This window comes from Motacilla alba, chromosome 17 (assembly GCF_015832195.1).
Source record: "Motacilla alba alba isolate MOTALB_02 chromosome 17, Motacilla_alba_V1.0_pri, whole genome shotgun sequence".
NCBI lineage: Eukaryota > Metazoa > Chordata > Aves > Passeriformes > Motacillidae > Motacilla > Motacilla alba.
Genome location: NC_052032.1, coordinates 3,672,237 through 3,687,305, shown reverse-complemented (window position 1 = coordinate 3,687,305; position 15,069 = coordinate 3,672,237). Strand labels below are relative to the sequence as shown.

At 52.8% G+C, this 15,069-nt stretch overlaps 1 protein-coding gene across 1 annotated transcript in view; it reads left to right on the top strand.

Annotated features, from left to right (window-relative positions):
• ASTN2 (astrotactin 2) overlaps positions 1 to 15,069 on the top strand; it is a 323,686-nt gene that overhangs the window by 103,479 nt on the left and 205,138 nt on the right. Inside the window, exon 5 of the mRNA XM_038156713.1 lies at positions 2,683 to 2,790. Coding sequence (XP_038012641.1) covers positions 2,683 to 2,790 — 108 coding nt within the window. The remainder of the gene's footprint in view (positions 1 to 2,682; positions 2,791 to 15,069) is intronic.

The following is a 15,069-nucleotide window of genomic DNA, read 5'->3' as shown; positions in this document are numbered from 1 at the left end:
CCTGCTCCCCGCCAAATTAATGCTGCACTCAGAACAAGCGCCCTGCCCTGGCGCCTGCCTGAGCCGAGATCTATTTGAAGGGATTAACGAGTTTGTAAATCTGCAAACAGGATTAGAAACACGAGCATCTTCCTTGAGCTCCCCTTCCCTGCCTGCCTCCTGCCCCACTGCCTGCTGATCGAGCTGGGCAGGAGATGGGTTGGGTGAGGAAGGGGAGCTTTGTTTTTTCTCCAGTCTCAAAAGCAGGAGTAAACTGGGTGTAAAGAGGGTGTATCTCCCTGTGAGAGCTGCTGGAGAGAGTTACAGTGCATTACTGATGCCCAGCCCTTCAAAATTGCCATTTCCCTGTTCTCTGTCTTTAAAGCATCTTATTCCAGTTTGTAACTGATTGCAGTGATTAGGATCTTTTAGTTTTCTGATAGTGGGTGTTCTCCCTGTTTTTGAAGGAAAGGGAATGCTGAGCAGGCAGGACTGCTTGGCTTTATCTCAGTGCTGTCCTTGTTCATCAGTAATTGCTCGTGGGTGCTCTCTGCCGTGAGCATCCTTGGCCCCATCATGATTATGCTCAGCCCCATGCCCTGGTGAGCAGCCTGTGATCAAGGCTGGTAATGGACCTGGAAAAGGAGGCATTGCCCCAGTTGTAAATGTCTCACGGGGCTAATTTGGTCAGATTTTGGGGCCAGTTAAACATGAAATCAGGTTCGTGGCAGGATTACTTGAGGATTAGTGTCCCTGTGTCCTCAAGATTGCCTCAACTGGGTTCTGAGATCCTCAAAACCACCACCAAGATGTGGTCCAGCATCCTTGATGGCACGAAGGTGTAAAAGCACATCCTGGCAGCCGTGCGTGTGCCCCAGGCTCGTGTTGCCAGGCTGACCTCTGGCACTGCATGTTGGGTCAGAGGAGACGTTTCCTCTGCGGGCTGGGGACCCGCGCCGGGTCTCGCAACTGCTGTATTTATACATCCTGCTCAGTGCTGGGTAATCAGAAAATGCAATATCGCTGTCACCAGCTCTCTGAAGACATCCAGCCTGAGTAATTTAACATGTCAGCTCCATCCATCACGGGGACGCAGCCGGCACACAAACGCAGAGTGGCCGGAGGGGGCTGGGCTGGTGGCTGGCAGAGCAGCTGCTGCCTGTGCCAGCTGCCCGGTCACCTCAGAGGGGTGTGACAGCTCAGAGAGCACCACGTGGCTCCCTCTGTCCACCCCAGCCATCTGCCTGTGCAAAAGGGGCCAGCTCTGGTGCACGGGAAGGTGACAGAGGGATGTGCCACGTCCTGCCTGCACAGGCAGCGTCCAGGTCCCTGTCCCAGGCAGGGGCAGTGGCTGTGCTGAGCTCTCAGCAGTGAGGGGACTCTCCCATGGCTGCTGTCTGTCCCCCAGCCCTCACCAACCCTGCTCAGTGAGAAGGGGATTTGCAGCAGCGCTGCAGCCCTGGCTGGTTGCCCAAGGGCCTGCATTAGAAGCCCAGGTTAATTAAGATTTTCCTCACTCATTCAAATAAGTCTCATTGGTCTTACCGCTCTGCTGTGTCTCTCACACCCCTTGTGTGGGTGTATCATGGCACTGGATGTTTTTTGTGGTGTTTGTGGCTGAAGAGGGGCTGATGATGGGTCATGGTTTGGAATCTTTAAACCCCCCAGCCCTCTGCCCAAGCACTAAATGCTGCTGCGTGCAAGCACTGACCCTTCCTGCTGCTTCCAGGAGCAAAGGAGCCAGCAGAGCCCCTTCCTGCCCCGCTGCTGAGACTGCCCTGGAGGGCACTGCTCGGCCAGGGCAGGGCATGGCCAGGGCAGGAGCCACGTGCCGAGCTCCTGCTGTCCCTCTGGCTCCTGCCAGCCACCTCTCATCCCCGTGATTAAGGATTCCAGAGGGCAGAAGGCACCGCTCATTTTCTGTTCTCCTGCCAAGAAATGGGGAAATTGTTCTGCTGCCTAGAATAAAAGATTTTTTAAAAACAGTAAAATATTTTAATGGCAGTTTAAAGGGCCACTGTCAACCCCCAGAGGCCTCTTTTCTTTAAGCTCTGCAAAGATTGAAGGACTTCTGCCAATTAGAGTCTGTGGTGCTTTTTAAGTATCCATTGCTTCTTGGTGGGTCTGGGGATGGAGCCAGCTGAGCTCCTGCTGCATCCCACACCAATCTGGAGAGGAGGAGGCCGGGTGAACCTTGGGCCAGCCCTGCTCCTGTCAGTCCTGACTGCTGCTGTCACAGCAAGCTGGGGGAGCACATGGGTCATTTTGGGTGCTGAGGAGCAGGAAAAACCCTCAGGGGGTCCTGGGTGCCCCCCAAGGGCTGTATTCCCCCTGTACCATTTGTCCTTGCTGGGTTTGCTAACATTCGCTGCATTTCACCATGCAGGTGTCCTTGGGGAGAGCAGCTGCCACACTCAGGGGTTTTCTTTGTAAGTCCCTTGAAATATATTTGTGTTGTTATTTCTGAGGGTAGAATGTGTCTTCTTACATTCACATCACTAAAGGCACTGGGGGGTCCTGGTTTTTGATGGAATCATGAATGGTAAAAGTTCCTGATCACTACTGGTGACCCCAAGCAAAGAACCTTAGCAAGGAGTGGGGGTTGCTGGCCAAATCCTCAGCTCTGCTGAGGAGCTCCTGGCTCCACCTGCTCCTGAGCATCCCAGCTGCCAGGGCTGATTCTTTCCTCTCTGTTGCCTGCAGGTGGGATCGGGTTTGGACGTGCCAAAGGCAACTCTGGCTCAGAGGCGGACGATGAAACCCAGCTCACCTTCTACACGGAGCAGTATCGGAGCCGGAGGCGAAGCAAAGGTACAGGAGTCACAGTCACACCTGTGACTGCACACTGGTGTCAGGGGAAAGAAATGCTTGAGCCCCTTGGCTGTCCCATGGGTGACGGTGTCTGATGCTGCCCAAGTCTAAAGGACAGCCACGCCAGTCTGTAGTGGTAAGCACATCCCAAGATGTGCTGTTAGTGTGATGCAGCACCGTGCAGGAGCCACAGATCCCATTTCCCAGTGATATTGCTGAGGTTCTGGGTTTCTTTGATGATTTCTAATATCAGTTACCCTCCACATGCCCTGGCACTTCCCCAAAGCTGCACTAGTGGGGAGTGGTTGTGTCTGTCCTCATCCTGGCACCAGTGCAGCTGTCGGGGATGGTTACCCTGGCGATTCCTTGCTCCAAACTCCTGTTTTCTGCCCTTTATTTCCCATGCAAAGCATTCATTGGATGAAAATTGCCCAGCATTCCACTTGGCACAAAGGCAATTAAAAAGAACAAATTCAAAACGAGGGTTGGGGCAGGGATTTGTAGACCCAAGTCCCTTTAGGCTCTTTTGTGAGTTAGAGAAGCCAAGAAACTGAAATATCATCTGGAGTTTGAAATTAGTGTCCGCATTTCCTCTCATCACATCACGCCGGGTCGGTTTTTTCGGGACTCTCAGCCCGAGCCGTTTGGTGGAGGAAAGGACGAGTTCTGCTGCTGCTGCTGCTACTGGGTTTGAAAAATCGCTGTCGGGAAATAACTCCGTTGGGAAGCAATTTAAAAATTGCACAGTGGGTCTGCTCCCTCCATTTGTTTTGTGCAGGGAGCCGGGCCTCGGCAGAGCGCGGCAGCCAGATAGATGCCGGTGCCCACCGCGGCAGCACGCGGCCCCATTTGTTTCCATGATGAGCCATTCCCATAAATGCTTCCAGTGTGTTTATTTGAATGTGAAATTGCCTCAACACCTCTGATCAGCTCCGGGAATAAACACACACATGCACAGGGGTGTGCCGCAGTTGTTCCTGCTCAAAGGCTGGGCCTTCAATTTTATGAGTCTGGGCTTTTTTTTTTTTTTTTTTTTTCTTTCTTTCTCTCTCTTTTTTTTTTTTTTTCCCCATGTGTTTTAGAACCAAGAGAAATCATCACCATGATGATTTCTTTAAAATGAGCTTTCGATGAAAAGAATTAGAGGATTCGTGAGTTCCTTACCTGTTGCAGTACAAACCTGTGTTTCAGGGGAAAATGATAAAGTCAGAATCCCAGAATGGTTTGGGTAGGAAGGGACCTTAAAATCACCTTGTTCCACCCCCTGCCATGGCCAAGGACATCTTCCACTATCTGAGGTTGCTCCAAGCCCTGTCTAACCTGGCCTTGAACACTTCCAGGGATCCAGGAATCCAGGGGCAGCCACAGCTTCTCTGGGCAACCTGCGTGAGCATGTTCCCACCCTTATGGTCAATAAATTTTTTCCCAGTAAGCTTAAGCTTAAACTTTCTTCTAACCCTACCCTCTCAGAGTTTGAAGCCATTTCCCCTTGTCCTGGTGCTGGATTAGCTTTTGCAGTGTCTTATTCAGGAATACTGGCAGCCTGTGACAGCCTTTGGGTACCTTGGAAAAGCCACTGAAGTTTGGGGTTTTTTCAGCTTCCCCTAGGGAAAGGGGTGATAGGGCACAGGGAAGGTATGGAAAAGTGTGTTTTAATGAGAGGCAGATAAATCTTTTCAAGGATGCCTTGATGCCATTTCCCTTGAGGTCAGCTGCTCTGTAAGTCCCTTGAAAAAGGCTCATACTGGATGTCGGGTACAAAGATATTTTTATTGACGTCTATGTTGGTTTTTGGTTGTTGGTTTTAGCTTCCTTGTAGGGCAAATATAAAGGAACAGATGAATGGGAAGAATTCCTTTCTTTCCCTGTGAATAAGCTGTTGTTCACCTGGGCAGCTTTGATGGCTGGGTTTGAAGGGAATTCAGGAGGCAGAGCTGCCTCGCGCCGTCGCACAGGGCTGGCTGTTAGATCTGCCTTAGTGTTTGAGCAATGCTGTGAAAACCTGGTTTGTTCGTGTTCACTGGGGGCTAACTGAGGGAATTGTCTTGCATAAAGTGCCCATTGTACTTCCCCTCCTGTCTAGATAAATTTGGCCATCACTGCATCCTTGAAAGGAATTTTCCATTATCCTTTCATTGACTCTCCTCTCCCTCATGGAGGCAAAGCAATAGCAGAGTGGGAAGTCCTAGTACCGAACTCATAATTACAAGTTCAGCCAAGATCCATAATTGGACGGGCTCGTAACTCTAATAGAGAAGGATGCATCGTCAGATACAGTTAATTCTTACAATGATGTTCCCCTATCGATTTCGCCAGGCTTGCGTGTCGTTGCAGGTGCCTTTGGATAGTTATCAGGTCCAAGGAGAGGGATTCCTTGGGGTTTCTCTCCTCGGATAAGATTTTGTAGGATTGAGCCTAATTACTTGCACTGTCAAGGCATTGATCCCAGATGATGCGATGGGAAGTTTCCACTTAGGAGGTGTGCAGGTTTGCTTTTATTTGAGCTTGGTTAAGTGGCCTCCTGTGTCTCCTGGAGAAGGAGGGGACAGCAGGTTCTCTGGTGCTGTGGCAAGGCAGATTAGAGAGACATTCCCACAGGACAATATTCAGCAAGGGAGAGTTTGTTCTGGTAGCTCAGGAGCAGCAGAGCCACTGGTACCTGGTTTTCAGTGCAGGAATACATGGAGAAGGAAGAGGCAGCACCTTCTGTGGTCACAGCATGCTGCACCGCTCACCTCCCCGGCCTCTGGGGCTGTGGGATGCCCTTACACTGATGTTGTCATGTCTTTGGAAAGTCTCCAGAGAAATTACAGAGGAGAAGAGTGTAAGGAATAAAGCAGAGGAGGTCTTCTCCTGGAGTCTTGGTGTTGGCTGTTGGGCTCAGCCCCGTCTCTGGGATTTGAGCTGGGAGAAGCATTGCTGGCTTATGCCAAGAAGTGCTCTGTTCACTCCCAGATCTTCAGTGAGACACCCCTTCTCTTCACCACAGTCCCTTGCTTGTGCCCACACCAGCTCCCCAGTCTCCCCTTTGACGGATCAGGGTGCGCTCTGCTCTGTGGCATGCAGTCTCAAGGGAGCTGGAACTCAGATTGCTTTTCCAAGTGAAACACGTCCTGAAGAGGCTGTCAGGCTGTGCACAGCTCTGTGCTCAGAGGCTGAAGTGACCCTCAGCTGGGGCCAGGGATGGCTGGTTTGCTCCTTCCTGCTGACCCTCAGCGCTGACTCCTCGAGGATTTCCAGAAATCAGATTTTCTTGCAACCTATTTGCAACAGGTTTGTGCACCACAAAGCTCTGCTTGCTGTGGGGGCTGGCCCCCCTCTCCCATTTCCCTGGGAGTGCCAGGAACTGCGGGAGCTTCTTTTCATTCTGGCTGTGGTGCACAGATGGCTCCTGTCTCCGGGGCTGTCGGTCATTGCACCTTCCACCAGCGCTGAAGTCTCTGTGAGAGAGAACCTGACAGCGTTGTAAGGATGTCAATCCACATCCCCCGCTGGCCATATCAAAGCCTTGATGCTTCAGGGTGGGATGTGTTCAGTCAGGTTCCACTCTGAGTTTCAGAGAAAAATATTAGTAGCAAAAATCCCCCTAAAGCAAGGAGGCAGAGCCCTGTGCACAAACTCCACTCCTGCTCCATCCCTCTCATTCTGGGGTGAGGTTTGCCCTGTGCCCAGCAAAATATGTTCAGCTCCAGGTGTGACTGTGCAGTCCCGAGTTCTCCTGGTCACAGGCAGCACCGAATAGTGAAAGGTGGGGAAGCAGCAGCACTGTAACTCCAAGGCTGTATCAGCTCCCTGCCCATCTCATTGAGGATTCCATGAGTATAATGAGCCCCACCTCCTGGAGGGGAGGCACAGACAAGGTTCCTGCACCTCCTTCTGCTTTCTCAGGCCACAAAGCAGCTGCTCTGTAACACAAAAAATCTGCAGCAGATGCTGTTCAGCTTCCTGGGTTGGGGGAAACTGAGGCAGGGAAAATGATGATGCTGTTTGGAGACCCTGCGAGGGGCTGAGCCATCCCAAGCCCATTTGTCTTTTAGACCCACAGACTGTCTGCCCTCCCTTGCACTCTAGTCTGAGCCTCTGTGACCTGCTGGGAGGCCCTGGGACCTGGCAGGGGGTTCCCATTACTGCTGCCAGACCCCAGAGTCAGGGGCTGATGTCACTCCCCATCCAGCAGAGATCAGGTACAGAGCTGCCGGGCACCCAGACACAAAGTTGGGGTTCAAAGGCAAAGGGATGATTTTGTTCCTGTGATGGTTGAGGTATGCTGGAGGGCACCCAGCACAGTGTCCACCCACCTGGGGTGTCTCATGGAGTGTCCTCAGCTGGCTGCTGCTCCTCACGCTGTCTCTGGTATCTGCTTGAGCTCCAGCTGCACCACCCTGAGCCTGCTCCCCCACGCTTGGGTCTGGGATTGCTTCACCCCTCCTGGCATCTCCTGCTAAAATAGGAAGGGGGGAAACATCCCACTCTGTTTTCCTGCACAGCTCCCGTTCCAGCCCCCCAGCACCTCAGGGAAGGGAGGGCATGGCTCTGGGATGCTCCTCAGCTGAGGTCTCGGTGAACAAGGCACCTGGCTGTTTCCATAGCGCGCGGTGATGGTTTTGACAAATTAGCAGAGTTCAATTATGTACCTTGGATTGGTGTCAGCCCCGTGTGTGCGTGTGCTGGGCTGGCTGGCGGAGCCTTCTGAGGGCTGTTAGAGAAATGAGAAGCTGAGCTTTGATCTGCCTCTGTATTTGGTGTTTAAAACAAGGCCTTTTATAAGGGAATATTAGGTATTCGGAGTCTACTACATATGAGGAAGCTTCGCTTTGATCCTCTCCCATCTCCAGAGGCAGCAGGCAGTTATTATTTCATGGGGAACTAAACGAGGTGCAGAATGAAATTTGGGCACTGTTCTCTTGGCTGATGCCTCTGGCCTCACTGGGGCTGAGTGAGTACTGCAGGCAGGACATCACCTCACTCTTCCACACTCCTCAGGGGATTGCCTCCCCGCTCTGCCTTAGGCTTGCCTCGCCTTCAGACTGGGGGAGACAAAAGGGGATAAAGCAAACATGTCAATTTGGGCTGCTTCCAGGGGCATGAAGGAAGAATGGGTCTGTCTGTGTCTGCTGCTGTCTGTCTGTCCTTGAGGATGCTTCTCCCTTCCTGGCAGCCCTGTGTCCATCCCCACCTCGTGTGATCAGCTCTGGGCATGGACAGGTTAGGATTCCTCAGGAAGGGACACAGAGCCTTTAGGATCCTTTAGGAAGGGACACAGAGCTGTTGGGATTCCTCAGGAAGGGACACAACACTGTTAGGATCTCTCAGGAAGGGACACAGAGCCTTTAGGATTCCTCAGGGAAGGACACCGAGCTGTTAGGATTTCTCAGGAAGGGACACAGAGCCTCTGGGATTCCTCAGGAAGGGACACAGAGCCTTTAGGATCACTTCTCAGGAAGGGACACACGGGTGCTCCCTGCAGGGACAGACAGACAGGTCAGCCTGGGTGGTGCACACCCAGCTGGTTCATGGCTCATGGAGCTGTGCTGCTCTTTGTGAGGCCAGGAAAGAGCAGCCCAGAGGGGACACCGCAGCTCCCATGTGGCCTGCAGATCCCCAAATGTCAGGAATGAGTTGCCTTCATGATACCAATCTTGTCTTTATGCCCCAGAGCACCGAGGTCCCTCCCTCCCCGCAGGCTGCCCCCTGCACCACAGCCATGCTCGCACTGAGATGTCCAGGGCAGTGTGACAGTGGGGGACGCTCCTTATTCCCAGCCATTCTCTGCTCTCTGTCATGGATGCTGCTTTTCCAGCTAGTGAACAAATGCGGTGCTTTTTCATGATGGCTTATTTTGCCTGCAGAGCAATGAGGCACTGCAACAGCCCATAAAACCCATTCTGAGTCCCTCTCCGTTCCTGCTGGACTCTGGCTGTGCAGGGAAGCTGGGCTGGGCTTGCTCCAGCCTGCTCTTGGCTCCCTTCATGGCTGGTGGCTGTAGCTGTGGGGTGCACTCATGCTCCTGCCCTTCAGGGGTGCACTCATGCTCCTGCCCTTCGGGGTACGGAGCTGCTGCTGGAAGCTGGGGCTGGGCAGCCCCGGGGGCTGCAGGTAAACGCTGCTGGAGCTGCAGCGGCCGCAGGCACTTTAACTTCCCTGGACTGCGCTGGAGATAAAGGCTTTTACATCTGTTCCTGGAGGCAGTGCGGGTCTTCCTATTTATTTATTTATTTATTTTCCGATTGTATCTGATACAGCCTCAGCGAGTAATTGAGTGTTTGAGAGTGAAAAATTATCTCTCCGGCTTGGCCCTTATCTTGACAGCAAAGCAGCACTTTTAATTTAATTTTGTTCAGAGCATGTGGGTAACAAATTTCACTAATCGCTCTGCTGTCGCCCTCCGCATGGTAACGAGCCTCTTGTTTCCCAGGAAGCTGAACATAAACACGGAGCTGGATGCAGGCGGGAGGAGGGCGAGGGCTGGTGCTGCTTGGGAAATGAAGATGCCTTTGGTTGTGGATTCCTGTGGCACGATGGATTTGTCTCCCGGCTGCAGCAGGAAAGGGAGCAGAGGGTGGTGGATGTCGCATTTGTTCCTGCGTCATGTTTGGCTGTGGGGGAAACTGAGGCACAAGGGGATGTGCCCCAAGGCTGGGGAGCTGTTGCAGAGATTTGTATTCTCATCCTGTTCTGTCAGTTTGCATCTATTCCAAAAATAATGGATGGAGGCAAAGGATGGTTTGGGACTTTCCTTTTTATTTATTTTTTTTTTTTTTGAGACTGCAGCCCAATTCCCCAGTCCCAGCTCTGCCTGCAGGATGACAATGGGACAGCAGGCAGTGTGGGGTGTGGTGAAGGTCCAGCCAGGATGAACAACTTGAGTCCTTGGACATCTCTTGCCACCAGTCCCTGGGACATCTCCTGCCGTGTCCTGAGTCCTCCCTCCCACCCTGGCCTCCATCACTTCTCTCTCCTCCTGGTTTCTAAAATCAATTCATCTGTCTGACCAGCCCTTCCCTCACCGAGCACAATCCTCCCTGGGCTGTGACTCAACACAAACTATTTCATAGATAATGATTACTTTTTTTCCCCCTTTTTTCCTGTAGGAATAATGTTTTTGCTACACTGTATTGAAAATTGCTTTCCCTTCTCCTTAAAATGAAACCTTCCACTCCGATTTGCCTTTGTGCTTGTATATTGTAAAATTGGGACTCATTTGGAGTGTAAAACAAAAAAAAAGATCAGGCCTTAATTCCAGGAGAAGTGCTTTCATTGATTTTCATGAAAGAAAATTCCAGTGCAGGCAATATCTACCTTTAAATATGTAGCTGTTTCTTTAATGTGATTTTATCTCAACCAATTCAGCACTGAGAACATGAAAGCAAAACTGACTTCATTGATTTTAATTGTCCCTGCCCAGAGAAATGCAAAAAAAATATAACAGTGCCAGGAGAGCAAATTGAGTTTGCACAAATTCTTCCCTCGTTTGCTGTGCCAGAAGGTCTGAGATGTGTGGGCAGGAGAATCTGCCCCTGTGACCCTGCTGCTGGTGGGGCTGGTGGATCAGCATCTCAGCCTGTGCCACTTTGGTCATCTGTATTTCCCCCTTCTCCTCAGCTGCTCATTCTTTGCCCAGCCTTCAAGGCTTTGCATTTGCCCCCTTCCTCCTCGTGGTTGGAATTTGCTGGCGAGGTCTCCCTGCCGGCCGCAGCACAATGCCTCAGAGCACAGGGGGAGCACCACCAGCAGCTGTATAATTAGGAAGCAAATACATTTATTCAGTACATAAGGCTTTATGACTCCAGGAGCACCTGAAGAGCCGAGGCTCAGGCTGCTGGAGGAGCACAAGAGCTCACTGGGAGCTTGGTCAATGAGCCCTTGACCTTGCTGTGGGGTCCAGCAGCCCAACCCCAGCCTCCCCACAGTGCCCAAGCCACCCCTTGGCATCCTCCTCCCCCTGACCCACAGCCCAGGGCTGCCTTTCCTGCAGCTCCCTGTGCTGTGCTGTGCTGGATGACACCTCGGCTAATTGCTAGAGGATAATTCATAAATGTTAATAGTATTAATCTGATTCAGCATGTGCTCAGCAAGATCTAATCCTCTATAAATCCAGAAGCGACTGATCTCACCCTTCTGCTGCACAACGTGGCTGCCTTTCCTCCTCCTTTCCCCCATCCCTTCCTCTGTGCACCCTCTGCGTCCTTGGAGGGTCTCCTCAGGGGTCTCCCCCAACACAGGGGGAGCAAAGCTGCCACTTCAGGGCTGACCCACATCCTGCTGGCTCTGGGATGAGGCCGGAGACTGCCCAGTGCCCAAGCTCTGACCCAGATCTGGGCTGGAGCTGTGAGCACCTTCATTGGGATTTGTCCAGGGCTGCAGTGGAGAAGATGGAGATGGAAGACTCAAGAAGAGGCTGGGACCAGGTGTGGTGTAGATGGTGTGTGATGAAACTCCTGCCTGTGCTCTCCCCCCCTGCCTGGGGTGGGCTCATTGCATCCACATCCCTCCCCTTTAGAAGGAAGGGGCTCTGGGGCTGGGTACTGTGGGAAGGCTTGGTGGGGTCATGGTGCAGGAGAGCTGTGACTGACTGGAAGAAGGATCTGCCATCCCATCCCATCCCGATTTCCCATCCCATTTCCCATCCCATTCCATCCTGTCCCATCCCATCTCACCCCCATTTCCCATCCCCATTTCCTATACCATCCCATCCCAATTTCTCATCCCATCCCTATTGCCCATCCCCATTTCCCATCCCCATTTTCCATCCCAGTTCCCCATCCCATCCCCCAGAGGGCCCATCCTGCTGAGGAAGAGGAGGCTGCAGGGCAGGAGGGGACACAGGCAGTGCCGCTCCCTCCCCGTGCAGGGCTGCTCCCTGTCCAGCGCCTCCTGCCAGCAACCACTGCTCATCTTAATTGGCGTTTGACTTGATTGGACACGATCTGCCCCTCGTGGAACACCTCGGGACGTGTCTGTGTGTGAGGCTGTCCTGGAAACGCTGCTCTATCCTATTAATGAGCCTCTGCTGGAGCAGAACGGCGATCATTAGGAGCCCGATTCCTCCAGCACGGCAGCGACACCGGCGTGCTCCGGGAGCATCCCGGGGTGTCGGCTGGGCTGGGCTGGGCTGGGCTGGGCGGGCTGTCCCCCAGAGGTGCTGCTGTCCCCCAGGGGTGCTGCTGTCCCCCAGGGATGCTGCTGTCCCCAAGCTGGGTTGGGCTGGGCTGGGCTGTCCCCCAGACGTGCTGCTGCCCCCCAGGGATGCTGCTGTCCCCCAGGGGTGCTGCTCTCCCCAGAGGTGCTGCTGTCCCCAGGGGTGCTGCTGTCCCCAGAGATGTTGCAGTCCCCAGGGGTGCTGCTGTCCCCCAGAGGTGCTGCTGTCCCCGGGGATGCTGCTGTCCCCCAGAGGTGTTGCTCTCCCCAGGGGTGCTGCTGCCCCCGGGGATGCTGCTGTCCCCAGGGATGCTGCTCTCCCCAGAGGTGCTGCTGTCCCCCGGGGATGTTGCTGTCCCCTGGGGATGCTGCTGTCCCCAGAGGTGCTGCTGTCCCCAGGGATGTTGCTGTCCCCGGGGGTGCTGCTCTCCCCAGGGATGCTGCTGTCCCCAGAGGTGCTGCTGTCCCCGGGGATGCTGCTCTCCCCAGAGGTGCTGCTCTCCCCAGAGGTGCTGCTGTCCCCAGGGATGTTGCTCTCCCCAGGGGTGCTGCTGTCCCCGGGGATGCTGCTGTCCCCAGGGATGCTGCTCTCCCCAGAGGTGCTGCTGTCCCCAGGGATGCTGCTCTCCCCAGAGGTGCTGCTGTCCCCAGGGATGCTGCTGTCCCCAGCGGTGCTGCTGTCCCAGAGGTGCTGCTGTCCCCAGGGATGCTGCTGTCCCCGGGGATGCTGCTGTCCCCAGAGGTGCTGCTGTCCCCCGGGGATGCTGCTGTCCCCCAGAGGTGCTGCTGTCCCCGGGCTGGGTGCTGTGCATGCAGCCCAGCTCGGCAGGGGTTGCTCAGCCCTCCCAGCACTCGCTGTTCTCCCGCTCGCCTTCCCCAGCCCCGTCTTCTCGGGAGCTGGGAATACATTTCCATATGCGAGTGGCCGCGGAGCGTTCCGGTGATGCTGGGATGCTTTTGTCTCCCGGGGGTGGGGAAGATTGCAAAGCACTTGGCGTTTAACACCCACATATGGTTAACACCACGGGCTGTGTGCTGATAAAGAGGGGGTAATTAAAGTTTATTTTTTTTTATAGACTAATCTCCCAAGCATGTATTTATGAGCCTGATTTAGAAACATCTTACTGAGAACACGGGATATTTGTGTCACTCGTAAATCCATACGTGTTCTGAACACACCTTTTCTCTTTTTTTTTTCCTCTTTTTTTTTAGTTCCCCCCCCCCCCCCCCCTAAATTTAGACAGCACTACCAATATTAAGAAGAATTGAGCCCAGAGTTTTGTTGGGCTTTTTCCCCCCTCCTTGTCTTCTGGGCGGGTGAAGGAAAGTGTACAAAGCAGTGAGTAATTAAATGCACAAGGAAATGATATTTCAAAGGAGACACGGTGCGTTTGGAGGGGCTGTTTGCTGAGTGTTTACTCCAGTGCCTTTGAATTTATCTTCATCTTGCAGCAGGTGCAAAATCTTCAGGGGAATGTGGTGCTTTGCAAGCAGTTTCTGAGCAGGGACTCGCAGCCTCACCAGGATAATTTGCACTGGGGTTTGAGGGGAGACAAAAAATTCCTGGGTGGGGAAGGTAGTGGTGGCCAGAGTCCTTCTGACCACAGTGCTGGACCCTTCACTTGTTTTCCAGTCTAATTAAGCCACCCTTGGTTCACCAGCAGAGAGCATGTCAGGTGTGATTCTGCCCTGAAATGGAGCACTTTGCCTTTCCTTTCCTTTCCTTTCTGTTTCTCACTCCTTGGATTTTGTGGGCTGTGGGGAGAAGTTGCTTCTCTCTGGGTAGAAGTAATTTTTTCCTATGTTTCATCCTGGTGCTGTGCCCTGCCCACTGCTTGGGTGCAGACTCCCTGGAATCCCCATGGTCCAGGTTTTTCCCTTCAAAACTGCCTGAGTGAGCACACAGAAATTCATTCATTTTGTTGCAACCTCTCAGAACACTACAGAAACATCTTTGATTAAAAAAATATAGAGAGATCATCTTAATGTATGAAGCATTTATTAGGGGAGACAGATCTGGGGACTGGGTTTGGTCTCAGCCAGGCCTGGTTACCATCTTCCTCCTGGGATTTTTGGACCCCACAAGACCCAAACCAGGAGATCTGTTGGGTGCTGGGGATCTCAACCATCCATAAAGGTCTTGTATTCCCCACCCAGCTTCCTCCTCTTGGTAAAGGACATTGATACCAAATTGTTTGGTGCACCTGGAGTTTCAAATCTGCTCTTCAAACACTTCCCTGAAAGCCTGGAGATGACAAGGGAGAGGAGGGAAAGCCCAGGCTTAGCCAGGTCAACCTCTGATTTGTGGCATTGGGTTTATTTGGGGCTGCCTGAGCTACTGAGCTGGGTTTGGATCCCCTCCCTGGGCTGAAGAAGGAAGGGATCCGTTTGTCTCACCTCTGGACCAGGGTGAAGCTCTGGAGAGCCTGCTGAGGTGGGTTTGGTTAGCAGGGCCTTGCTGAAAATGCATTTGCCTGTGGTTTTAAAGGCTTGGAGTGAAGCTGATTATCTCCAGATAGGTGTTTAAATGCAGCACAGCAATGCTGGAGCATCAGTGGTCTGCAGAGCAGGGAAAGAGATGGAAAACAAAAGCCCAGTCCCTCTCTTTAAATGCTTTTCCAGCAGTCTCCCTTGAAACCTGGCAGCTAACTGGTCGTGAACAATAAAGAGCTGAGCTGGAAACCCAATCTCTGCTCGAGCAGAAGTCCCCTTGTTTTGGTTCAGTTGGTCAAAACCAAACATCAAGCACTTCTAGAGGTCAGTGATTAGCAGTGATGGAAATAAGAGAGTGCAGGAAGGAAGGGAGTTACAGGAGACTTGGAGCAATTGTCCCTTTCCTTGAGCAGCCAAGCTCAAACTCGTGGAACTGTAAAAGGATTTCTGCTGTTTCAAGCCCCTGTGCTGCTCTCTGGTGAGTCACGGGGAGAGAGGAAGCCACATGGACCGATGGGGATGTGAAATCCTAATTCCTCCAGCTCCACTCTGGCTGCAGTTTGGTGAAAGCTGCCATCATACCTGGGATTTGGGCTCTTTGTGAAAAGGGGATAATACTTGTCTCACTCGTAAGGGATTTATGATTTAATGTTTGCAAAGCACTTTAAGACCCTGGATTGAAAGGTGATTTAGAAGGGTGAAATCCAG